The sequence below is a fragment of the Trachurus japonicus genome, chromosome 23 (genome assembly GCF_045865225.1).
Source record: "Trachurus japonicus isolate A0001 chromosome 23, Traja_1.0".
NCBI lineage: Eukaryota > Metazoa > Chordata > Actinopteri > Carangiformes > Carangidae > Trachurus > Trachurus japonicus.
In genome coordinates, this window is record NC_140929.1 from 15907316 (window position 1) to 15923431 (window position 16116).

A 16116-nucleotide genomic window follows, 5' to 3' on the forward strand; every position below is an offset into this window, starting at 1 on the left:
CTGTGCATCACAACAGGCTGCATGAAGGGCAGAGACCAACTATTTAAATGAAGCGCAGCGCAGTGGTGACTATACATATTTTATGTGGTTAGACTGCCCCCATGTGGTCGACTATGATGACTGCAACCACACAACCTGAGATCTATCTGACCTCCTTCACCTGTTCATCTCAGCACTGCATTTGCTCCTATAGAATAAAAAGCACAAACATTGTGGAAGATACACACATATTGTTGACACAGATTTATCTTAAATTTAACATTATTCACCTTTATTGAAACACCTTGAATTTCTAAAACCACGGGACAAATAAAGACAACAAGTGGTGGTTTGCGCACACCGGAGACAAGCAACAATGACCAGCTTACTGAGCGTAAAATGTCTCTCCATGTTTGTCCGTTAATCCATGATCCACTGCTGGGAAAACACTGTCTCGGCAGCAAGTGCAGCTGGTACATTAAGTGCATGTAGTCGACAATATTAAAAAAAAGGAGCAGCTTCAGATGTGGCAGGTTTCAACAGTTCCTCCTCATTCGCTCCTCATGATTGCAGCATTGGAATTAAAGTTCCCCACGTGGACTCGTGGTCGTGTCAGATGCTTCTGCCTCCGCTGCCACTTCTAATACAAATTTAAACATGTGTAAATAATACGAAATTAGATTCCAACTAATATATTAACATTTTATTGATGACTTCTTATGAGCATGTTATATTATGTATCATTTGCTTCCTTTGCAGTAATTTCAAAAACCTGAACTAAATTTAGCAGCTAATACAAACTTTCAGTCCACTACTGAAAACTTGATTGTGTTAAAGCACAACCCAGTGAAGACTTATCCTCACCTGGCTCTGGCGTTTCCACACACTCGTCATCCTGCTCCTCGTACCCACTCGCACAGAGGCACGTGTAGCTGCCTTTAGTGTTGACACACTCCTGGTGCTCCTTTGTGCAGACTGGCTCTGACTGAGAACACTCATCGACGTCTTGGAAAACAAAACACAACACTGATGAGTGATACGCTCCATGTAACAACAGCAAAAAGAAACTTCACTATCCTACGGCTAACAGAGATGAAACAATTTAAATACAATGTTGATATCCTATGGTTTTGTTGTTCTTAAAGCGCACAAAAAAAGAAAAAGGAATCAATTAGTTGAATCATGTACGTATATACCTGTGCAGGTGCCCTCTGTGTCCTGGTAGCCGTCAACACAAGCTTGGCACTTATCAGGACCAGGTCCAGTGCAGCCGGAGCAAACTTTGTCACAAGCTGTAAAGGACAAACACCCCCCCCAAAAAACTTTCTATTAGATAAATGAATAACTTTCTCATTTTTGAAACATGGCACATTATAAAAAAGCGCTTATAGCCTTGAAACAAAGGTCATATCACAGGAAAAAAAAAGTCCTTTACCCTTGCAGGAGTAGGAGCCTTCTGTATTAACGCAGTATTGATCTTCTTCACATGGAGAGGAGTCTGCGGCGCACTCATTCACATCTGCAACACATGAGACAGATTACAGTGAGATGAACTGTCCAGAGCGCTGGGGTACCTTTTATCCCTCAGGCCTTTACATTAAAACTGATTAACAAGTTTTTTGTTGCAAATTTCATAAAGAAAATCCTATTTAGATTCACAGATGAGCAGGTGGGCACACTTTCAGCCTCTTGTATTTGTTCTGAAACAACTAAATATATAATCGCATGCAGTGAGTTATAGTTATTATCACAGTTACAATCTGAAAGAAAAAAGGTAAATTTTACAATTTCTTGGCTGTAATCTGAGAGACATTTTGGCATTTCTGAGCAATGATTAACTGATTATCAAAATCATTGCATATACGGTGCTGCTTGAAAGTTTGTGAACTCCTTGAATAGTTTGTAGATTTTTCAGTTTTTGTTTTTTTAAATCATGATTTTCTTATTTTATCATCACCAGTCAGGTTTACATTTATCAACTCCATGTACTTGTTTTGTGGGAACTGTGTGAGTAGCCAGCAGAGTATGTGAAACATAGAATCAGAGTATGTGCAGAAGTCAAGGAGGTGATAGACTCAGGTGTAACACATGTGGGTGCTCAGATAATTAATTAATCAAATGAAGCATCCTAAGGAAAGGTTTTGTAAGATCTGCAAGACAAATCATTTAAAAGAGGACACTCTGCATCACAGTATCTCTGCTCAGAAGTGGACTGCCATCGAAACTTTAACCAAGAAGCACCAGAAAAATAATAAATCAGGTAAAGGCCATCACACACATCACCTCCAGAGAGTTGCAGACCTCTCTGGCAGCATCTGGGATGAATGTGCATGCGTCAACAATCAAGTGAAAAATGAATAAACATGCCATTCATGGGAGAGTTTCTAGAAAGAAGCCTCTGCTCTCAAGAAAGAACAAAGTTGCCCATTTAAACTTTGCCAGAGAGCATGTGGACAAACCAGAGGCCTTCTGGACGTCTGTTCTCTGGACAGATGAGTCCAAAATGTAATTATTTGGCCAAAATCACAGGCATGTATGGAGGACACTCTCAAAAAGCACTGCATATTCTCTGGCAATCGACTAATTAATGTTCTAATGTTTCATTAGAAGTGCAAAATATTAAAGTTAAAGTGGTTTCTTTCCGACTATTTGAAATGTTGCGATAAGTGCAATAAAACCATAGACCACCACCATAGATGAATGTGATTTTAAAGGGATAGTTCACTCAAAATTCAAATTGCACTCATTATCTACTCACCCTCATGTCGACTAAGGGCTGGGAGAAGTTTCAGAGTCCTCCGTGGCTTCTCTGAGTTACAGGGGGTCTCGGCGTAGCAGTATTTGTCCATATAATGGTTGCAAATGGATACCACTTTTCTTCGTAACAAAAAGGCACACCAAAAAACATCCAAATACCTCCATGCTGCTCGTATGTAATGTCTGTCTTGTATTGAAGCCCCAAAATGCGAAATTGTCTGAAGCCCCGAAAAAAATTTAATAAATCTATATTTCAAGCTTGTTTGTAGCGGAAGCTCCTCTTCCTGGTTCGTCCAATTTTTTTCGGAACAGTATTTCGGGGCTTCAGACAATTTCGCATTTCGGGGTTTCAATACAAGACGGACATTACATAAGAGCAGCATGGAGGTATTTAGATGTTTTTTGGTGTGTCTTTTTGTTACGAAGAAAAATTGTATCTATTTGCAACCATTATATGGACGTGCACTGCTACGCCGAGACCCCCTGTAACTCAGAGAAGCAACGGATAACTCTGAAACTTCTCCCAGCCCTTAGTCGACATGAGGGTGAGTAGATAATGAGTGCAATTTTAATTTTGGGTGAACTATCCCTTTAAGTCTCATCATGGATCCCCAATTTCACACACTTATTTGAACTGTGTTATATTCTCCTTAAAATGCATAATTATACTGGTTTTATAGTTATTACTGGTTCTCTTACCAACACATGTTTCCTGGTCATCCTCTTCCCAGCCGTCCTTGCACTCATCACAGTCCTGATTTGTTTCTCCAGTGCAGGTCTTGCAAGAAGTGTGGCATTCTGTGTGAGGAAGTGAACCCCAAATGTAAGAGTCACCAGAGTCACCACCAACCATTAGATGCAACTGCCTTTTCACTCATTTCTGTGTTTAAACTAGTACCTGTGCAAAGGGAGAAGGTGTCGTTCCTCACTTCGTTGAAGTAGCCGTCGATGCAGTCCAGGCAGAACTCCCCTTCGTAACCATGGTCACAGCTGCACTTTCCGTTCCCACCACGAGTCCCGTCGCCGTCACACCTTCCATTTCCGTGACAGGGTCTCTCAGAGCCGCCCACACAGGCTAAAAATTAAGCAGAAGCAACAGAAAAAGGTTAAAACACTCTTAACATCAGCATTACCTCCATAGACCAGTGGTTTTACTTGCTGGGATCATGCATTGCTACATATTTTGTCCTCACCATTGCAGTCAGGTCCAAACGTTCCCTTCGGACAGCACACTTTGATGTTTTCTACGCAGAACCACTTATGCAGGTCAGGATGTTTTGTTTTCCTGCGTTGCAAAAACAAAACCAAACAGGAAGAGATGAGGTTTACCACACCTTACAGAAAAAACTAATGTTTTTGTACACCTCCGACAAACAGTTTAAATCCATCCAGCTCTGCCACTGTGAGTGTGTGTGCTGACATTAAGACTTGGACAATATTTACATTAAACCAACACACCCACCTCTTAAACCACCAAATTTCAAATTGGTCTTCGTGCTCCTCGACCATGTGGTTGCACTCGAAGCTGCTGCTCTCGCACAGCCCCTCCACAATCTCCATCAGACGAATCTCACTGCAAAAAAGGACCAGCTGAATGGACACCAAGCACTCTGCACTTTGTTGCACAGCACAGCGTGTCTGTCCTTGTGTATTTTGTGTATTTTAAATGTATTTTGGGCTGCTGTGACACTGAAATTTCCCCTTTAAGAGATTAATAAAGTACCTACTACCTATCTACCTAAAATAATATGACAATGTAAAGGCAGGAAACTTGGGAGATTACATGTGTAAATGCATGAATACAACCTGCTTTCTTCAATAGCCCTTGTCAAGTCAAACGGACAGATGTAACTGTTAAATGTTTGCCTAAGCTGATGTGGCAACTTGTGAGCTACAGATTCAAATTCATGTGGTTTATCTACAACTCTGATAAACTTCATGCTTCATCCTCAACAGTCCACAGCTCTGGTGTAAAACAAACACAGCTCAGATGACATGTGCCTGTGGCAGGGCGACCTGTGGTTTGAGCAGGACAGAGTGTGTTGTTGTCTCACCTTGTCTCATATTTAGACAGCTTCCTCTCCTCCCAGGCTGTGTTACCTCCGCCAAAGTTCTGCTTCACTGTCCTGTCAAAGCCCTAAAAACACAAAACAGTCATTTTTTGTGTGAAGAAAGAGCTATATTAGGGGTAACAAAACAACAAAAAAAGCAGCCCACAAACACACACAAACAACATAACTGTTCTCCCACCTTTTGGAAGTTATCAGTAATATGCTGGCAGGTGGTACAGGCGCTTTTTAAATCCCTCTTGGCGTCGGTGACTTGTAAAAGTAACATAAGAGTAACACAATACAAAAGCTGCAGTAGCCGCAGCTGTGGACCGGTGGACAGCATCTCATCCAAACACTACAGACCCACTTTCATAACACAACATACGCCTAAGCCACTCGCAGGCTAGCTCCTCACCAATGATAAAGTGCAGCGCGGTTCGGACACATCTAAATGAGCTTTTATAAACATTAAATCTACGTTTGCGCTATCTATGCAAAGCAAAAGAAAGTAGTATTTACATGCCGGTTATGGTGGAAAACGGTACGGTTCTAGTTTTCCGCGTCAGCGTCCTGGTCGAATTGTGGCTTGTGCTGATTGGCTCTTTTCCCTTGTCAATCAAATTTGCAGCCAACCGCAAGCCGCCACGCGCGGGACAAAAAGATCCTTCCGCACGTGGAAAATTCAGGAAACATAGTAGTAGCATGTAAAATATTTTAGTTTTTGTCCTTGAGTGAAATATTCGAATACATTCATAAACAATATCGTAATGCCACTGTTTTGAAATTATTGTAATACTTAAAACGATATGAAAACATGTCACATCGGTCATTTCCTGTCTTGACCGGAAATGACAAAAGTCTCTCAGCTGTCATGGCTGAAAAGAAGAATGTTTTGGGGCTACCACTGCTCTTATTGTTAATTTCCGTGGCGCTTTTGCATTTATTCATTTGTCCGTTTACTAAAGTAGAGGAGAGCTTTAACTTACAAGCAGCGCACGATATTTTGTATCACAGACTTGACTTTGACAAGGTAAGCAGGTGTTACAGATCCAGCTACTAGATATGCTAGCTGGCTACCAACAGCAGTGAATGAAAACATTTCAAGTTCTGAATTCAGCATTTGTGAGTGCGTCACATAAACCATACAGAGAGCAGTAACAGTAACACAGTTACCGTTTCTATATCTTTGTCAGTCGTAGAAAAGATAATTGTTTAAATAATATAATAATGGATCCTATTGAAGTTAAAGTTATTGATAAATTAATATTAAGAGCAAAACAAAGCCATATAGGAGGATTTAAAGTAAGTGAAGCTTGTACTGTTTAAGAAATAAGAGCAACATTGTTCCTCTATTTAAAAAAGAGTGTGCTTTAGAATATTAGCAAAGATAACTTTAATGTTTTGTTTGATGCCACATTGCTGTATGCACTGTTACATATGGTTACATCATTTATATGTTCTCTAAATGTGAGTTTTTATAATTTTGACACAATACTAGAGGTCTGTGTCAAAAGTGGCTGAGACTCAATAAAAATCCCGTGCTGTCTTTCAGTATGACCACCATGAGTTTCCTGGTGTGGTGCCACGGACTTTCCTCGGCCCCCTTTTTCTCTCCGTACTCTCCTCTCCTGTTGTGTTTGTCTCCTCTCTGCTGGATGCACCGAAATTCTACACACAGCTGATAGGTAATCACTATTTGTTAGTTTCCAAGCAACAGGCACAGGATGTTATATTAAATGTTACTCTTTGGCTTTTAACCATTTTCCTCTCTGTTCTTTTGGTGTATTTTGTGCAGTCAGAGCCTCGCTGGGAGTTTGTGTTATCGGTGCACTATGGCACATGCAGCGAGAAGTGAGGAGGCAGTTTGGCTCTACAGTGGCAGGGCTCTTCTGTCTGACATGCGCGTCACAGTTTCATCTCATGTTCTACAGCACCAGGACACTCCCTAACGTATTTGCACTGCCAATAGGTAAATATGCAGTGGTAATAATAATCTAATTTTCAGTAAACTCTGGATTGAATTTGTGATGATGGTCGTTTTTTTTTTTCTTTTACCAGTTCTAGTAGCATTCACATCATGGATGGCTCAGAAATATGGCCGCTTCATCAGCCTCTCTGCTTTAGTCATCATTGTGTTCCGGTCAGAGCTCTGCATCTTCATGGGTCTCATGCTGCTGATATCACTGCTGAGCAGGAGGCTGGGACTGCTGCAGCTGCTTTACTATGCTGTTCCTGCTGGGATCTTGTCCCTGGGTGAGTGTTGACTATACGGTATAAATAATTCACTGTCTAAGTTGAGCATAGCCATGGAGCTTGTTTTGATTTCCTTTGTCATTTGCAGCTCTGACTGTGGCTGTCGACACCTTCTTTTGGAGGGAGGTCCTGTGGCCTGAAGGACAGGTTTTGTGGTACAACACCATTCTCAACAAAAGCTCCGACTGGGGAATATCCTTTCATTTACTCCTGTACATTCCCATGTATAATTACAGTAGTTCTTCCCTGACCAATGGCCCATCCACCAAATCCCTCCTCCAATGTTTTAGTACTGTTTGCTGACAAATTAACAGGCACTTGGCAGAGGTTTCCATGTGAAGTTCAGCTATCACTTCTACTTTTAATTTCTAATCTCTGTCCCCTCCCAGTCTTCCTTGACTCCTCCCCCCAGTAAACCTCCCCCTTTCTCTGGTACTTTTACTCCGCGGTGCCGCGTGCGCTCGGCTGCACTCTGCTCTTTGTTCCCCTCGGCCTTCTTGACAGGAGGATGAGGTTACTGCTGCTGCCCACAGTTGGCTTCATCCTCATCTACTCTGTCCTGCCCCACAAGGAGCTGCGCTTCATCTTATACACGTTCCCTGTCCTCAGTTTGGTGGCATCCCGAGGCTGTTCTTTCATGTAAGTCAAAACACAAAACTCAATGTTTACACAGACAAACAGACAAATATGATGTTGGGATAAAAAAAAAAACACACTACATGAATAATTCACACAAATCTTTTGCTGTTAGAGTGGCTATTATAGATGTGCATACCAGTGCAATGCTCAGAAAGACATGTAGTGTCAACAGCGTCACATTAAAACTATATGAGAGTAGCTGCTCATTTAGATAAACCAAAACAAAAGCTGCTGCTCATGTTCCTCATTTCTTGTTTTTCTTTTCCTGTGTACTTAAGTTTGTGCAACTACCAGAAATCCTGGATGTACAAACTGGGCTCTGCGGTTGTGGTTGGCCAGCTGTTGATCAACACAATGTACTCCAGCATTTGCCTCTACGCCTCCCACCACAACTACCCGGGGGGGCTGGGGATGCAGAAACTACACCGGTTGCTGCCAGCCACAGCAGGTTTAAATCACTTTCAACTCATTTGCATTTGCAGGAAAATTTGAGTATCATCAAGACTGAGTGTATCGTCCTAGTGATAATTCTTTGGTCTCAGAGAAATTGTAACGACCTTATTATATAGGAGACAGTGAGTAGCCTTCTATTTTATACTAAAATACTGTATCAGCATTTAACATTTAAATATTTTATACTTTGTCCCCTTAGATGTCTTTGTTCATATTGACACCTATGCTGCTGAGACTGGAGTGTCACGCTTCTTGGAGCAAAACAGACACTGGAGGTTTGTATATTTTTGTTTTACTTTGTACTAAGGTGTGTAAAATTTAATGTGACATTTAAGATTGTGTAAAGCTTTGATTCACTTTTTTTGTTTTTTTAAACAGATATGACAAACGAGAAGACATCAGCCCCCTGAATCCTGACATCAAAATGTACTCACACCTGTTAATGGAGGCTAATGTTACAAAGATACAGCTTCTACGAGACACTCACCAGCCTCTGGCCTTCATAGAGGGCTACAGCAGCCTTGCCTTCAACATGTTTCACTTTCCTCCAGTCAGTGTACGACTGGAGAGAAAAACTGTGGTGATGGAGAAAAAGACTGAAGCCACGTCTCGAGAAGAGCAACTTTCACAGGAATGATATGGATTGCAGAATTAAGTTTTCATTGAGACCAAAAATATGACCAAATGTGCAAATTGTTACATATCACCAATGTTTGCAGGGGTTTTTACTAGTGTAGATGGGAATGGTAAGGGTATTTTTCAAGATGCATTGATCATTTCGCCACAGATTAACAGCCAACATGTGCTACAACAGCGTGTAAACATTCTGTATTGAAACAATAATACTGTCAATCTTTGCTGAGGTGTAAAATGTTAAACCAGTTCAAATGGTTGGTCAAATCATCACAAGACAGAGTTGTAATAAAACAGTTTTCTCTTAAAAACTGCTATGTATTATTTTACCTGTGTGGTTTATACATTTTGTAGATTTTACAGATGAATAAAGCTTGAATGTAAAACAGAGCAAACTGTTTGAAACAATCAAAGCATCTTAACTCTTGGACTTTGTTTATAATCCATAAGAATGAAGAACCTGTACAGTATTGCATAAGGAAAACCTTTATTTACAAATGACCACAAAATTTACATGGTTCCAGTCTCAATGCTCAAACACTTATCAAATTAGGTTCAGAAGTCATTTAATATAAAAAATGTACAGTACATTGTTTTACTCAATAATAAACCCATAATTTAATCCCCTGGACATAAACTTAAATTGTGCTTAAGAGACAAATTGTATATTCCAAACAAACTCCTTATTCTGAAAATACAGCAATATTTTACATGATTTTATTAAAAACATGTCAGCAAGTAAAAAAAAAAAAGTCTATTTCTAAATGACAGTACCATGAGCCACAAATTCACAATGAAAATTAAATAACATCAACTTAAAACATCTTTCAGTCACAGCATTTATTTTTGGGCAATGTTTTCATCCAGAAAACAACTCTGCATCTATCATTAATCCATAAGAATCAAAAAGCATCCTGACGTGATCTGCGCAATTGAACAAAATATGTACAGCATTTTTGACCTGAAGTAGTTTTGGATAAGGCACAAGGAGAGAGTAGACACAGAAAACAGAAACATCGATTTACAAGCAAACACAGTTATCACCAACCCCTACAGCTAGAAAAACCCTCCCTCCCTGATACACTTCTGACTGAGACTTTTCATCACAACAGCTCCAAAGTGTTTTAACAGTAGTACACAGAATACAATAAAACCTCAATCTGGCCTTTGCATTGAGACTCAATCAGTGTATAAATTGATATTTTACAATTTGCCCAACAGAAACCCCCCATTTCACAGCTATGCAACTTGGTCCTTGATAAAGGGCTTTCATAGTAATGCTCAATATTTATCAGTACTGAAAATAAATCAAAGGGAGGTTGACCTTGAGGAACAGCAGACCTTCCATGTTATCCAGTAGAGGTCTGGGCTGATTTAGAGCACAGTTGACACTTGCTGTGCTGAACAGTGTCTCTGCTGGGATGATGCTGGGAGGGCAGCCCACATACCGGGCAGCTACTTTGGCAAGATCGGGCCACAGGAACTTTTTCAGGTTCCAATAGTCGAGGGGGTCACAGCTTTGATCAAGTATGTCTTCCTCCAGGTACTCCAGCACCGACTGCTCAAAGGACTTTGGCTTCTCCTCTTGTTTTATCTTTTGCTGGATGTCAGCCATTAGGGACCAGAGGTTGTCCTTCTTTGAGTGGGAGGTGTTGGGCGATGCGGGGTCCTCGCTGCAGCCGTTGGGCAGCAGAGGCGTATCAGAAACTGAGGTAGAAGAGGACAAGTCCTCCTGGATTAGATCCTGCTTACATTGCTCAGCTTCTTCCTCTGTGAACAAAGAGGTCTTGTATCGTGGGTCCAGCATGGTCGCCCACGTGTATCGCGGGTCGTGCAGAATCGCTGACATTTTGCTCACCATGGCTTCCTTCAAGGACATGAGCATGGTGTCTATGCCCACGGTCTCGTCGAACAGCAGGTCTATCTTTCTGTTGAGGATGTGGATGAGCGGTATCACTTGTCCCAGAGTGGCAGTGCGGTTGCTCATCTCCCTGCAGGCCACTTCGAAAGGTTTCAGTGCATTGCAGACCGACAGCATCACCTCCCACTGATCACAGCTGATCATTTCCCTGAAATTGCACTCGATCGACATCTCGTCGATGGCTTGCTTTTGCTCCACCAGCCGCTCAAACATGAAAAAGGAGGTCCTCCATTTAGAGGGAATATCCTGAATCAGTTGGTTCTCTGGCAGCTGGTGGACCCTCTGGAGCTCAGCCAGTTTCTCCTTGGCCTTTGCCGAGCGGTGCACGCGTTCACAGATCTTTCGTGCAATACTCAGAAGGTTCTGAACCATTCTCTGGCTCTTTATGGCTTCGCTAACAATGAGGTCTATAGTGTGTCCGAAACACTGCATGGTGACGTGGCCATGGTCCTCCAAGGTGTTTCCGATGGTATTGTTATCAGTTACAGTGAAACCCTTTTTCAGCCCTGATGAGGTGATCCAAGAATCCCACAGATACTCAAGCTGCTTTGGGATGTCATGCATATCGTGATCACAGTCTATTTGCGAGACACTTAGAAGAGCGGAGCAGTGAAAGTCCTGACCCTGGGGTCTGACACTTGACTCGTACGTCGCCCAGTGGGCAGTAAGGGTAAGGTATTCCCTTGTCTGGCTACTGACCCAAATACTAGTGGTGAAGTGGACGACACCACCTTCGGCCTCTTTCAGGTGGGTCAACACAACATCCTTCACCTTTTCGTACATATCTGGTATGGCAGTGCTGGTAAAGTAAGAAGAAGGTGGTAGAGAATACTGAGGCTGGAGGAACTCTAGCAGTCTGTTCAGTCCAGCATTCTCCACCATCGCTGATGGCTGAAGATCCAATGCGAGCATTTCTGCGATAAGTTTGGTCATTTTTTTGGCAACCGGGTGTTGTTCATCAAACTTTTCATGCTTCTCTTCCATTGCATAAACAGCAGACGGCACATCACCTGAGATTGTATTGTTACTTTCAAGAAAATGTCCATGAAACCTCTGCATGTGCCTGAAAAGACAGCTTGTGCCGAGGTTTGTAGTCTTTTTGCCTCTGCTAATTGTGCGGCTACAGTGCAAACAAACCACCTTTGTGGGGTCAACAGGTGAAATGGAGAAATGGTTCCACAGTTTTGACGTCCTTTTACTGAAAACAGGCAGGGTTTGTGGCTTTTTCTCACTGGCTGGGCTGTCAGTTTCTTTGGTTGAAACTGCGTCTGCTGCAGCGAGACTGGTGAAGGGATGAGGGGAGGAGGAGTCCTTCTCATCTGTGCTTTTTTGGTTTTTGAGGACATCTGGGTGGCGTCTCATAAGATGCCTCATCAGACAGCTTGTACCAAAGTCGCCCCTTTTACCCCGACTGATGACACATGGACAGTAACGGCACAGTGCTTTTAACTGGTCGACCGGTGACACTATGAAATGGTGCCACACTTCAGACTTCACCCGTTTCATTATCTTTTTGTTTTGCTGGAAAACTAAATGATCCTGAATCAGGACTGATTCCTGATTGAGGCTGGGGCCTTCTGAGAGGTTGCATGGTAAGAAAGTCAGGGGTGTATCCTCTCCCTGAGCATTTAGGGAGAGATTGAGTGAGGAATCCTGCCCTGAGAGCTGCATCACCTCCTCAGATTCCTCTTTTATTTCCATACTTTCGTCCGTGCTTTGGGGCAGTTCATCTGATATGGGCTCTGGTGAGGATGGAAGCAAGGGTGATTCTTTTTTTACTTCCAGTGGATCCTGCAGTTGAGTGCGGGACAAAAATGAGGGCGGGTTTGTGTAGGGTGGGGGAATGTGATTGCCCTGTCCATTTTCCTCAATGACAACCTCTTTGTGGGCCCTCCACATGTGGCGAATAAGACAGCTTGTCCCCAGATCTTTCCCATTTTTACCTCTACTGAATTCATTCAGGCAATGGATACACACCGCTTTGGAATTGTCAGCAGGGGACAGGTAGAAGTGTTTCCATACAGCTGATCTCCGACGGGAACTAGAGCTTTTTGGGGTCCCAGGAGGGCGCTCGGCCCCTCCATCTGACATGTCTTCAAGGTTGTTTTCAATGGAATGTGAGGATGAGAGCATGCTGCTGACAGCGTCAGTGAGGGCATACTGATCTAGTTTTGGTTCAACTTTGGGTAACACTTCTTTGGATGACAGGTCTGAGTTTTCAGCTGAGGAGGTGGACGGTGAAGTGTTCTTTGAGGCAGAAGTAGTGACACTATTTGTCAAGTCTCCATTTTTTGGTGAGCTTGGGGAGGGAGGTATCACAGATGAGGGAAGAGAGCTAGTCATATTATTTGAGGCAAGAGAGCTAGTCATATCATTTGAGGCAAGAGAGCTAGTCAGATTGCTAGTCAGATTATTTGAGGCGGGAGAGCTAGTCAGATTATTTGAGGCGAGAGAGCTAGCCAGATTATTTGAGGATGCATCTGCTCCCTCATGTATAAGCACAGTGGGGTGAGCCCTTCGAACGTGCCTCATTAAACAACTTGTACTGAGGTCTTTCTCATTCTTACCCCGACTGAACTCCTTCATGCAGTATAAACAGATTGCTTTGGTACTGTCTCGGGGTGATATGCAGAAGTGATTCCATGCGGGAGATTTTTTCCTTGGGCTGGCATGACTCCTCATAGATGACAAAAGGCTCTGAGTGACAGCGTCCATGGCAACATCATAAAGGGTGCTGTATCCACTTAGTAGATTACTATAGTCATCGCCATCTCTGGTTACAAAGGGGCCAATTGAGCTACCAAATGCAAGCCTTTCATCCTCCTGTGTGTCCTCTTTTATTCCATTTTCATTCTCAATCTCCATTTTGATATGTTGAGTTGCTCTATTAATATTTTCATAGTTATGATCTGCATTTTCCTCTGTATCAGTGTGGCCAATTGAGCTACTGAATGCTAGACTTTCATCGTCATGCGTCTCGTCATTTATTCCATTTTCATCTCCAATCTCCTCTGTGATATATTGACTTGCTTCATCACTATTTTCATAATTAAAACTCTCTGTGTTTTCCTCAGTATCTGTGTGTAGGCATTGGTTTGAAAGAGAGGGGGAAGCTGGATCAGTTTCTTTTGTTTCATCTGACTCCAACTGGGTGTCACCCTGAGAAGATAGGTGGGGAGAAGGGGGAGAGTCTTTATCCAGTGTTAGTGAAGAGCAAGCAGGTGACTTTGCATCCAAAATCTCATGAGGGTTGATGCTGTAGGATTTGAACACGTAGCCATCCTGACCCTCAATTTTCAGGCAGGTCCCCTTTGCCTCTCTTTTTTTACTTTCGATGGAGTCATTAGGGTCACCGAGCATGTCCTCGTTGATGTAAGTGACCTCTTCCTCCCCGTCCATGGCAGCAGCCCAAGGGTTTCTGTAGAGTAGTCAGGCCTGCTTTGTCAAATGTAATCACGTATTTTGGGTGCAGTCATCGATACAGCAGCTCTCAAGCAGGTGTTGTAATGAGTGTGTGGCTCTCCAGGACACAGGCTGCCTGCTTGTCCCACTCCATTTATCACTGAAGTGGCTCCACCTCTCCACCCACGACCTAGAGAGGCAGAGAGAAACAACACAGCAATTTAGAGAATTGAGATTCCAATGAACTGGTAATACAGGTAACCTGCTATAACACATAAGCCATCCGAATGGCATTTATTTTTTTATTCTCCAAAACCGACCATCCTATTTTTAATTGGGTTTGGCAGCACCAAACTTTTCATGAGGTTTAATAGTTACAAAACCATATGCTGTAAAATCTATTTTAATGAGACTCCGCTGGCATTGACCATTTTTATTTTTATTTAGCAGGGACTTTGTATCAGTAAATGTGTTTTACCCCCACAACACTCTCACTTTTGGTTTTGGTGAAGCCACACCACCTAATTGTTTTTTGCAAATTCAGTCATTCAGTCATCATTTTGAATCATTTCCTGTGCTCATCACCACACTCATATCTGTATGATCTGTAATGCTGGTAACTCTCCCATAACATTTGAGGCATTTGAGATGTACATGTGTTACTATCCAACATCTGTTACTTAAATCTTCATACAATCAGCATATATTGTTGTCAAACTACACCCTCCTAAATGATCAATGTCTTGAATGAACTGTTTAAATAAAACTGACCTCAATAGCCACCATGAAACTACAATTTATTGCAGGGCTGTTAAATTAGGCTGCATCAGTGTTAGCTAGGTATACATAATAAACCAGTAACTGGGGGAATAAGGTGTGTTTGTTAACAAATCTCTCTGTGCCAGGATGACAGCTACACCACTGGCTGTGGGATCGGGTCAAACCTGATCCATTAAACATGACTAGTGCCCCATAGTGGACCAAATGTGAAGAATATGTGTCACTATCTTCTTTGTATTGCTACTCAGTATTGTGCTACTGTGGTCAGAAGCCATCTAGATCACGTGTGCATACATGCATCATAGAATAAGTATTGATTTTTAGACAGCACTCTTTAAATGACATATTTTCTTTTCTTAAAAGGACTGAAATTATTGCATAAAATACAGCATGTGTCCATGCAAGACACATCAGCTACAGGACCATCAGATTAAGTACGTAAATCCCACACAGGCCCAAGCCAGACTAAAATATGAAATCTCATTTAATAAAAATAATTTAAGAAAAAAACAACAACATTCGACTTAAAACCACATGAATGCAGCCAAAACAACTTATTCCATCACTAATTCATAATACATTATCTCATTTACGCAGACGGTCTGGAAAAAAATAGAGGGGAAAAAACAAGCAACGTTGGGCCATTTCCTAAGTGATCAGTGACAGCCAGTTTTTCCGGGTTTGGCTTAAGTGCTAAGCAGGAAGATGCGAGAGGACAGCAGAAAATAGCCAACACTGACTAGCCTTCGCCTTGACGTAACATACCAAGTAGTAAATGGGTATCGACACACCGGCTTTCAGCTTTCTCCCATTGAAACACACAACACAAAGCCCGAAACTTGTGCGAGCCCGGTATCAATTGTTATCTGTCGTTACAATAAGGCAAAATCGGCCAGTTACGCTACATCATCAGTTAACACCACTGTGGCTATCCTGGTGCTAACTAGACTAGCCGCACGGCTAATAAACACATAAAAACAACACACAGGTACAGCACCATGGTCACATGGATGTGTAGCACAAATATTAAAAACCAACATAACTTATACGACTGCACCATTACGGCCACAATGACCAGAGAGGACACTCACTAAAAATTTCGGACCTCACCACGACTGCTAGCTGGTTAGCTGCCAGCTAGGCCACACACAGGACACACTAGCTAACCTGGCGAGGCAGAACCAGCCGTGGCAACACACGAACCACACGGGATCCGAATCAGACCAGCACTCACCACGACGTCCTGAC

General features: G+C 42.3%; 3 protein-coding genes across 4 annotated transcripts; 1 reads left to right on the forward strand and 2 right to left on the reverse strand.

Annotated features, from left to right (window-relative positions):
- Positions 1 to 243: 243 nt before the first annotated feature.
- On the reverse strand, positions 244 to 5363 carry creld2 (CRELD disulfide isomerase 2). 2 transcript variants are annotated; one of them, XM_085768871.1, is made up of 10 exons: positions 4987 to 5363; positions 4791 to 4873; positions 4199 to 4309; positions 3930 to 4021; positions 3635 to 3811; positions 3442 to 3534; positions 1415 to 1498; positions 1176 to 1271; positions 844 to 984; positions 244 to 619 (listed from the first exon to the last, which is right to left on the reverse strand). In XM_085768871.1, the coding sequence occupies exons 1-10, from the start codon at positions 5128 to 5130 to the stop codon at positions 561 to 563; spliced, it is 1080 nt and encodes a 359-aa protein (XP_085624997.1). In that variant the 5' UTR covers positions 5131 to 5363; the 3' UTR covers positions 244 to 560. The 2 variants fall into 2 exon arrangements, with proteins under 2 accessions (XP_085624997.1, XP_085624996.1); XM_085768870.1 differs by having other exon boundaries at positions 3436 to 3534.
- A 255-nt stretch (positions 5364 to 5618) lies between these two features.
- alg12 (ALG12 alpha-1,6-mannosyltransferase) lies at positions 5619 to 9038 on the forward strand. Its single transcript, XM_085768873.1, has 9 exons — positions 5619 to 5817; positions 6340 to 6472; positions 6583 to 6756; positions 6846 to 7040; positions 7129 to 7234; positions 7458 to 7679; positions 7958 to 8127; positions 8332 to 8407; positions 8511 to 9038. The coding sequence occupies exons 1-9, from the start codon at positions 5659 to 5661 to the stop codon at positions 8767 to 8769; spliced, it is 1494 nt and encodes a 497-aa protein (XP_085624999.1). The 5' UTR covers positions 5619 to 5658; the 3' UTR covers positions 8770 to 9038.
- Positions 9039 to 9235: 197 nt separating this feature from the next.
- zbed4 (zinc finger, BED-type containing 4) lies at positions 9236 to 13085 on the reverse strand. The gene has a single exon (XM_085768874.1). The coding sequence runs from the start codon at positions 13054 to 13056 to the stop codon at positions 10057 to 10059; it is 3000 nt and encodes a 999-aa protein (XP_085625000.1). The 5' UTR covers positions 13057 to 13085; the 3' UTR covers positions 9236 to 10056.
- Between the last annotated feature and the right edge of the window lie 3031 nt (positions 13086 to 16116).

What these genes read in the sequence shown, in the direction of transcription:
- creld2 (XM_085768870.1), bottom strand. Translation starts at nt 5,130, where the DNA reads ATGCTGTCCACCGGTCCACAGCTGCGGCTACTGCAGCTTTTGTATTGT. An exon ending in CTGTCTAAATATGAGACAAG is followed by an intron (nt 4,310 to 4,790) that starts GTGAGACAACAA and finishes CCTTTTTTGCAG; the next exon opens with TGAGATTCGTCTGATGGAGA. An exon ending in TGTGGAAACGCCAGAGCCAG is followed by an intron (nt 620 to 843) that starts GTGAGGATAAGT and finishes AATTTGTATTAG; the next exon opens with AAGTGGCAGCGGAGGCAGAA.
- alg12 (XM_085768873.1), top strand. Translation starts at nt 5,659, where the DNA reads ATGGCTGAAAAGAAGAATGTTTTGGGGCTACCACTGCTCTTATTGTTA. An exon ending in AAAAGCTCCGACTGGGGAAT is followed by an intron (nt 7,235 to 7,457) that starts ATCCTTTCATTT and finishes CCCCCAGTAAAC; the next exon opens with CTCCCCCTTTCTCTGGTACT. An exon ending in GTTGCTGCCAGCCACAGCAG is followed by an intron (nt 8,128 to 8,331) that starts GTTTAAATCACT and finishes TTGTCCCCTTAG; the next exon opens with ATGTCTTTGTTCATATTGAC.
- zbed4 (XM_085768874.1), bottom strand. Translation starts at nt 13,056, where the DNA reads ATGACTAGCTCTCTTGCCTCAAATAATATGACTAGCTCTCTTCCCTCA.